General features: G+C 37.8%; 1 protein-coding gene across 1 annotated transcript in view; it reads right to left on the bottom strand.

The window, feature by feature from the left end:
• Positions 1-9,503: 9,503 nt before the first annotated feature.
• Positions 9,504-9,659, bottom strand: part of LOC103073126 (olfactory receptor 11L1) — a 1,024-nt gene continuing 868 nt past the window's right edge. The window contains 2 exon segments of the mRNA XM_082931054.1: positions 9,504-9,595; positions 9,598-9,659. The exon segment at positions 9,598-9,659 is cut by the window's right edge and continues 8 nt beyond it. Of these exon segments, the coding sequence (XP_082787180.1) occupies positions 9,504-9,595; positions 9,598-9,659 (154 nt within the window).

The following is a 9,659-nucleotide window of genomic DNA, read 5'->3' as shown; positions in this document are numbered from 1 at the left end:
ACACAAGGCAGTTGTGTCTGAGGCCTCATGCCTTTCATGAAGAACTAAAGCAAAAGGGAGGTCCTCGTATCCAGTCAGTGGCTACAGGATGTTCCTGGGAGCATCCCATAGATGAATGCAACTGTGAGCCATCAGCAGTGAATGGATGTTTTGGCCTGAGGAGAAAACCTTTGTGGAATATCAACATATCCAGTCCACATAACAGTCCAATAGTTATTGGTTATCTAATTATGCAGAGTTCTCTCAAGGACTTTACACAGAAACTACTATGGGGTGGATATTATTTTCCTTCTTTTAAAATTTAAATTACTTTTTTTTAACATCGTTATTGGAGTGTAATTGCTTTACAATGTTGTGTTAGTTTCTGCTGTATAACAAAATGAATCAGCTATATGTATACATATATCCCCATAGCCCCTCCTTCTTGCGCCTCCCTCCCACCCTCCCTATCCCAGCCCTTAGGTGATCACAAAGCCCCGAGCTGATCTCCCTGTGCTATGCAGCTGCTTCCCACTAGCTATCTATTTTACATTTGGTAGTGCATATATGTCAATGCTACTCTCTCAATTCGTCCCAGCTTACCCTTCCCCCTCCCCACGTCCTCAAGTCCATTCTCTATGTCTGCGTCTTTCTTCCTGTCCTGCCCCTAGGTTCATCAAAACATTTTTATTTTTTAAGATTCCATATATATCTGTTAGCATATGGTATTTGTTTTTCTCTTTCTGACTTACTTCACTCTGTATGACAGACTCTAGGTCCATCAACCTCACTACAAATAACTCAGTTTCATATCTTTTTATGGCTGAATAATATTCCATTGTATATATGTGCCACATCTTCTTTATCCATTCATCTGTCGATGGACACTTAGGTTGTTTCCATGTCCTGGCTATTGTAAATAGTGCTGCAGTGAACACTGTGGTACATGTCACTTTTTTGAATTATGGTTTTCTCAGGGTATATGCCCAATAGTGGTATTGCTGGGTCATATGATAGTTCTATTTTTAGTTTTTTGAGGAACCTCCATACTGTTCTCCATAGTGGCTGTATTAGTTTACATTCCCACCAACAGTGCAAGAGGGTTCCCTTTTCTCCACACTCTCTCCAGCATTTACTATTTGTAGATTTTTTGATGATGGCCATTCTGACTGGTGTGAGGTGATACCTCATTGCAGTTTTTTTTTTTTTTTTTTTTTTTTTTGCGGTATGTGGGCTTCTCACTGTTGTGGCCTCTCCCGTTGCGGAGCACAGGCTCTGGACATGCAGGATCAGCAGCCATGGCTCACGGGCCCAGCCGCTCCGCAGCATGTGGGATCCCCCCGGACCGGGGCACGAACCCACATCCCCTGCATCAGCAGGTGGACTCTCAACCACTGCACCACCAGGGAAGCCCTCATTGCAGTTTTGATTTGCATTTCTTTAATGATTAGTGATGTTGAGCATCCTTTCATGTGTTTGTTGGCAATCTGTATGGCAATCTTCTCTGGATTTTTGGATTGAGTTGTTTGTTTTACTTAAGTGTGACATTAATTAAGTCGTACATGACATGCTATGCTCCCTGTGCATGGAAGAGCAGGAATTTCAAAGAATTACTCTCTGATTAAACAGCATGTCTTTCTGACCACTATCTTATATAATAAGTGTTTACCTTTAACACCATGCACTAAATGAACTGACGATCTAGTCAGCCCAACTCCACTGACAAATATGGCATGGGTTACAAGGCAATGAGTCAATGCAACACCATAAGCTGATACAGGGCCAGCATTATCTTGTCCCTCCTGAGCACTCCATCGTGGTTCTTCATCTGCATCTATTAATTCACTGTCTGTTGACAGCAAAGCTATAAGTTAAAGACCAGGAATAAAAAGCATAGTCCCAGTTCTCACAGGACAGATTTAAGGGTAAATAATCTTCAAGAAAATCTGTATATGACATATGATCACACAAACATGTGATAAAATCTAGCTGTAGTTAGGGGTTTTATGGGAGATGATTTTCAACTAGCACAAAGTATTTTTAAGGATCTAGACTCAAGATAAAATATATACAAATTTGGACACATTCTTTAAGACATAGACTAAAAACAAGGGCAAGAAGGGAAAGCTTTAAATGGGACAGAAAATAGTTTTTGAATTACATTCCTCATTCATTTTAATTAGTTAAAACGAACACAGATTGAAGGAGAAAAACCATATGATCATCTCAATAGATGCAGAGAAAGCTTTCAACAAAATTCAACACCCATTTATGATAAAAACCTTCCAGAAAGTAGGCATAGAGGGAACTTACCTCAACATAATAAAGGCCATATATGACAAAGCCACAGCCAACATCATTCTCCATGGTGAAAAACTGAAACCATTTCCACTAAGATTAGGAACAAGACAAGGTTGCTCACTCTCACCACTCTTATTCAACATAGTTTTGGAAGTTTTAGCCACAGCAATCAGAGAAGAAAAATAAATAAAAGGAATCCAAATCAGAAAAGAAGAAGTAAAACTGTCACTGTTTGCAGATGACATGATATTATACATAGAGAATCCTAAAGATGCTGCCAGAAAACTACTAGAGCTAATCGATGAATCTGGAAAAGTAGCAGGATACAAAATTAATGCACAGAAATCTCTTGCATTCCTATATACTAATGATGAAAAACCTGAAAGAGAAACACTCCCATTTACGATTGCAACAAAAAGAATAAAATACTTAGGAATAAACCTACCTAAGGAGACAAAAGACCTGTAGAAGAAAACTCTAAGACACTGATGAAAGAAATTAAAGATGATACCAACAGATGGAGAGATATACCATGATCTTGGATTGGAAGAATCAACATTGTGAACATGACTCTACTACCCAAAGCAATCTACAGATTCAGTGCAATACCTATCAAACTACCAATGGCATTTTTCAAAGAACTAGAAGAAAAAATTTCACAATTTGTATGGAAACACAAAAGGCCCTGAATAGCCAAAGCAATCTTGAGAAAGAAAAATGGAGCTGGAGGAATCAGGCTCCCTGACTTCAGACTAGACTACAAAGCTACAGTAATCAAGACAGTATGGTACTGGCACAAAAACAGAAATATAGATCAATAGAACAGGATAGAAAGCCCAGAGATAAGCTCACGCACATATGGTCACCCTATCTTTGATAAAGGAGGCAAGAATATAAAATGGAGAAAAGACAGCCTCTTCAGTAAGTGGTGCTGGGAAAACTGGACAGCTACATGTAAAAGAATGAAATTAGAACACTCCCTAACACATTACAGTAAAATAAACTCAAAATGGATTAAAGACCTAAATGTAAGGCCAGAGACTATCAAACTCTTAGAGGAAAAGATAGGCAGAACACTCCATGACATAAATCACAGCAAGCTCCTTTTTGACACACCTCCTAGACAAATGGAAATATAAACAAAAATAAACAAATGGGGCCTAATGAAATTAAAAGTTTTTGCACAGCAAAGAAACCATAAATAAGACAAAAAGACAACCATCAGAATGGGAGAAAATATTTGCAAATGAAGCAACTGACAAAGGATTAATCTCCAGAATATACAAGCAGCCCATGCAGCTCAATATCTAAAAAACAAAAAATGCAATCCAAAAGTGGGAAGAAGACCTTAATAGACATTTCTCCAAAGAATAGATACAGATTGCCAACAAACACATGAAAGAATGCTCAACATCACTAACCATTAGAGAAATGCAAATCAAAACTACAATGAGGTATCACCTCACACCTGTCAGAATGGCCATCATCAAAAAATCTACAAACAATAAATGCTGGAGAGGGTGTGGAGAAAAGGGAACCCTCTTGCACTGTTGGTGGGAATGTAAATTGATACAGCCACTATGGAGAACAGTATGGAGGTTCCTTAAAAAACTAAAAATAGAACTACCATACAACCCAGCAATCCCACTCCTGGGCATATACCCTGAGAAAACCATAATTCAAAAAGAGTGATGTACCACAGTGTTCATTGCAGCTCTATTTACAATAGCCAGGACATGGAAACAACCTAATTGTCCATCAACAGATGAATGGATAAAGAAGATGTGGCATACATGTATGATGGGGTATTACTCAGCCATAAAAATAAACGAAATTGGGTTATTTTTAGTGAGGTTGATGGATCTAGAGACTGTTATACAGAGTGAAGTAAGCCAGAAAGAGGAAAACAGATACCGTATGCTAACACATATATATGGAATCAAAAAAAGAAAAGAAAAAAAATGGTTCTGAAGAACTTAGCAACAGGACAGGAATAAAGATGCAGACATAGAGAATGGACTTGAGGATACGGGGAGGGGGAAGGGTAAGCTGGGACAAAGTGAAAAAGTGGCATGGACATATATACACTACCAAATGTAAAATAGATAACTAGTGGGAAGCAGCTGCATAGCACAGGGAGATCAGCTCAGCGCTTTGTGTCCACCTAGAGGGATGAGATAGGGAGGTGGGAGGGAGATGCAAGAGGAAGGAGATAATGGGGATATATGTATACATATAGCTGATTCACTTTGTTATACAGCAGAAACTAAAACACCTTTGTAAAGCAATTATACTCCAATAAAGATGTTAAAATAAATAAATAAATAAAAATAAAATAAAATAATAAAGAAAATTTTAAAAGTAATAATAAAAATGGAAAAGAAAAAAAACCCAAACACACAAACAAAGTTATGAGTAAGAGAATAAATAGAAGTCCAACAGAGACTTTGGATTCACATCCCATTCAGTTTTCTTATTTTTGTAATAAAATATGTTACTTGGTAGTTATGAAGAGTAAATGTAAAAGGGATGATAACATCAGTTTTCCATAATTTTTATGAAAATGGATTGTCTTATTTATTTGTACTGCTGCCTTTTCTTTATCATTATTAAACTGTTGGTAAGGTGGTATATTTAATAAAAAAAGATATTTATATCATATAGAATGTATTTTTCATTTCTTTTATTTTGTACATTTAATAGATCAATCACATGATTCAAAGTTTTAAAAAACAACCAGAAAAATGATGTATTGTTTTGTTCCATTGGTAAAACATGCAATTGCAGGAATTTATTCACAGTAGTAGTGATGGATTTATTGAAACTTCCAAACAATTTTCCTAGTCCATACTGTGACAAAACCATTTCAAATTTATGAAATGATTCCTTAAAAAATGATACTTAATTCTTAAACAACTGAGAATAAAAATAATCTACAAAATGTAATATTGGTTCCTTTATCTTTATATCACAGTGGTCTAGAGACCCTTTTAAAAGGAACTGTTAATTAAATTGTGTTTATTTTAAAACATGTTAAATCTACTCATCAGAGAGTCTGAGATATCACACCTGGCAGATTCCACTCAAGGCTCGAGTAACAGCTTTAGAGGACAGGGATAACTCCAGCCCAGGAGAGGTCTTGAAAAGCTCTGATAGCTCTGGGTCAATCATAGTCATTCCCCCCTTTGGAACTTATGTTCCTTGGTTAGTCATCACTTTTTTATTAATCTTACCCCACTTCCTTGCTTGAATGGAAACTGAGCAGTAACTCTCTCAAGTGGAATTACTTCATATTTCCCTCCCCTTGATTCAGAGTCAGTCTGGAATGATACACTCCTTGCTACCTAATGTTTTGCCCTGGCTATTGTTATCCCACTCCTTAAAAAAAAAATCCTTTAAGGCTCATGCTAGGGGAATACAGAACCCACTCTCCCCTCGTTGAGACAATTCACTAAGCTACTGAGCACTCCCTCTCATTTACAGGTGATGCAGGATTATGACTTTCTCTCCTCCCAGAATTCTTGACCTCAGCCATGTGGCCAATTCATCTGTCTTCTCATGACCTGATTTATCTCACTTTTTCTTATACTTTTGATTTTTCTGTGATCCAAAACTAAACCCTATATTACACTGCTATTTTGAACCACTAAACATCTATGTATCACTTCCTATCAATCCACATAGCACAAATACCTATTACAACTGCATTTTTTTAAAAAAACTCTGGACTTAGGGTCAGTGTTTCCTTCACTTCCCTCCCATGTATTTATTTCCCTTGTTGACAATCTGAGACTCTAAAGTCCATTGTTTCCTTGCCTTTATCTCCAGCTATATCCATAGAGCTGAGCCTGAATTCAAGGTGAACCTTGTCCTTCACCATATAGGACTGAGCTGAAACAACTGAGTGGTCTTAAAGCAGAACACACAGACAGGTAGCTCAGTGTCACATTAAACTGGTGATATCCTACTTCAACTAGGAACTCAACTTTGCTCTCAAATCCACCTGTCTTCACCCAGCTATCAATCCCATTTAAAAAAATGAGTCTGGAATGCCTTACCACTTTCTTCAATCCTTGACCTACATTCTTTGTGATAAGAGCTTCTGACCTTGTCTCAGAAACACAAGCCATATAAGTCCTCGGATGGGAATTTGTCCAACTCCTAACTCTATTTCTTTGAACCCTCATCAGATTAAAATTATTCTCTCCCTTCTACCTCTCACACTAAATAAAATGTTTTCCCTATTGAATGCGGATATCTTCACATTTGCCCCCAGATCCCTTACTTTTCAACCTCAAGCCGTCAGTAATTAGTCTCTATATTTATTCCTCAAATTTTTGCTCACTAGTGGACCCTTGTTACAAGTATTCAAAACTTAATCAGATGCTAAAATCTTACATCTTACAAAAATAAAACAACCCCTCCAATATAGGTATATTTATCTAATTCTTTCACAATTGCATTTCTCAGGGTAATTTTTTGCATATACACAAATGCTTGCATTTCCTTACAAGCTAGCCCTTCCCCCACTGTTATCAGTCTGATGTGCACTCTCCCCAGTCCAAAGATGCTGCCTTTCCCAGGAACAACAGTACCCTCTGTTGAGAACTTTGAGAAAAACATATTAATCCTTACCTTCCATGCTCAATGCCTCTTCCTTCCAGAACATTCTCTTCCCTTAGAAGAGTCTATACAACCACTTCACAATAACCCTTCCACCTCTGTGGTTATTCCTTCTTAGTCCCTTTTCAGGTTCCTCTCCTCGTACTTAAAAGTTATGGAGTTATATTTTGAAATGCTCCATTGCTCTTTTTTTTTTTTTTGGTTTACACTCTTTCTCTTGGAAATTTTATTCATTTCCATATTTTTGAATGTGATCTATATGTTTAAAAATATTCCTATTTTTTACCTCTCAGTCAGGTTACTCCTCTGAGCTCCGGATCCATACATCCAAATGTCCATTCGGCATCCCCATATGTGGGTCAGTAATCTTTTTTCCCCATATGCAGAGCCAGGCACCCATCATGTTTAAAATTAGAAAGGATCTTTTGGTAAGATAACTTAATTCTTATTAAATGTAAGGCACAATCAATATAATCAGAGACAAAGATTTGCAAGATAAGATATTTGATTGTTTTTGGATACTCTGTCCAAAGGTCCAGATCAATGATACTTTCCTGCCTATATCACCCATTTCCTGTCCTATCTCAGATTCCAGTACATTGCTTTCCTTCTACCCAATATTTGAACCAGATGGATCTGATGAGGACTAACAACAGTCCTCACAAGTCAAGTCCCAGGAGGAAGTGTGAACTTGAGCACTGGGAGAAGGAAGGTAAGAAGAACCAAGGACAGGTGGTGAGATGAAATTATATGAGCTAAAGAGTCAAACTGCACTTACCCCTGAAGCTCAGGGGTAGATGTGGAGCATATCACAAGTTTGTGAAGAGACTACAGAGTGGTGCCACTTCACAGGAATAAATGATCCTAGATTTTCCACTCCTGAACTCATCATTGTGAGGCATTTCTGTGATAGATTACATTATCAAATCTAAATCAAACCAAACTCTCCTGTGTGGGCTACTGCAATGGCTCCAGAATCTCTTGTTCTCTTTCACTCTTTTCTCTAAACAGTAGTGGGATTTTCAAATGCAAAATATGTCATGTCGGGCTTCCCTGGTGGCGGAGTGGTTGGGAGTCCGCCTGCCGATGCAGGGGACACGGATTCGTGCCCCGGTCCGAGAAGATCCCACATGCCGCAGAGTGGCTGGGCCCGTGAGCCATGGCTGCTGACCCTGCGCGTCCGGAGCCTGTGCTCCGTAACGGGAGAGGCCACAACAGTGAGAGGCCTGCGTACCGCAAAAAAAAAAAAAAAAAGTAAGTATATATATATATATATATATATCATGTCTTTCCAAATGGATACCCTTTGATAATCAATGATTTATTTTTAGTGTATAATCCAAAAACCCTACAGGGCTTTGAATGACCTACATGGACTAGCTCCTGCCCTTCTCTCCAGACTCATCTATTTCCTCCATCCCCAGGCTCCCCTGGTTGCTTCTGCCATTTATGTCATGTTCTCTTCATGGACCACTATTTCCATTCTTATCCTTCTCATCCTGGAACTGTAGTTAAAGTGCTACGTAAACATAGAATGCTTTGCTATTGATGCTAAATGCTAAATGATGCTAAATGAATGCTAAATGATGATTTAGACCTTATTGTTCTATATTAATGTATAAGCTTACACTTTATTTTATAGCAATCATCACAAATATAAAGAAATCAATTATTCCTTTGATGACTCATTACATATTTCTCTCTCCCTCAAGACTATAGGCTCCCTTAAGGCAAAGTCTTCCCTGGCCATTTCCTGAGTAACCCAGACTGCAGCAAGGAGATTGGCATATATCAAGGGACTGAAAATATTTGTGGAATTAGTGAATAGAATAGTGGGCAGGATTAGTAGAGGTCTTCTAAATATTGATTGACTTAAAATATAAAAGGGTTTTAAGACTTTTAATATAGAGGCTTTGACTCCTAGAGCTCACAAGAACATATAATACTTTGGACTTTTCTTTCCCTTCACTTTTTTCCCTTCTCTCTTCCTCCCTTCCTTCCTTCCTTCCTTCCTTTCTTCCTTCCCTTCTTTCTTTTGTCTTTTTCCCTCTCTTTCTCCTTACACCAGTTACTTCCCCTCCACCTATCCTCTCTCCCTCTCCCCCTTCCTTCTTTCTTTTCTTTCTTAGAATTGACAAAACAAACAAACAAACAAAACCCTCCAAGTAACTATACTAAATCTTTGGCACTTCAAAAATCCTTCTTTGTTTTTTTCCTGTCACTAAAAGATAATTCTGGTCAACACATATTTCACTTATCTTTTTTTTTTTCATTCATTCATTCCACAGATATTTAACAAGCACTGAGAGCACCAGGAATTGAGTCTACAAGACAAGTCTCCTAACAGTACTTAAAAGATGTATAATTTTCTGTACATAGGTTTTATGAACTCAACAGTAATCCTCTCATAGAATCTGAAAATACTGTGTATGTAAACATCATGCCCTGGAATTATAAAGTCAGATTCCCATCAGAAGATGAAAGTATCCAGGACAGCAGTTGTTGGCAAGGGTCCATAAAGAAGCTGTTTTTTTATGGCTTGTGGAATTTAAAGTAATGTCAGTGATGGCATTTAGGTTTGAAGGCTCTGAACCTGCCCCTCACTTATCCCTGAACTTAATCCACTCTGTATTCTGTGTGTTGATTTTCTTTATCCAATAAAGAAACCTACCTTTACTCTTACTCCATAGATGCCAGAAGTCCTTCTCACGACTTTTCTAACAGTGTCTTTGAAGTCTTTGTTTCTCAAACTGTAG

The sequence above is a fragment of the Lipotes vexillifer genome, unplaced genomic scaffold (genome assembly GCF_000442215.2).
Source record: "Lipotes vexillifer unplaced genomic scaffold, Lipotes_vexillifer_v1.1 scaffold814, whole genome shotgun sequence".
Taxonomy (NCBI): domain Eukaryota; kingdom Metazoa; phylum Chordata; class Mammalia; order Artiodactyla; family Lipotidae; genus Lipotes; species Lipotes vexillifer.
Note: the sequence above shows the minus strand (reverse complement) of the source record. Positions and strands in the feature narration are given on the sequence as shown.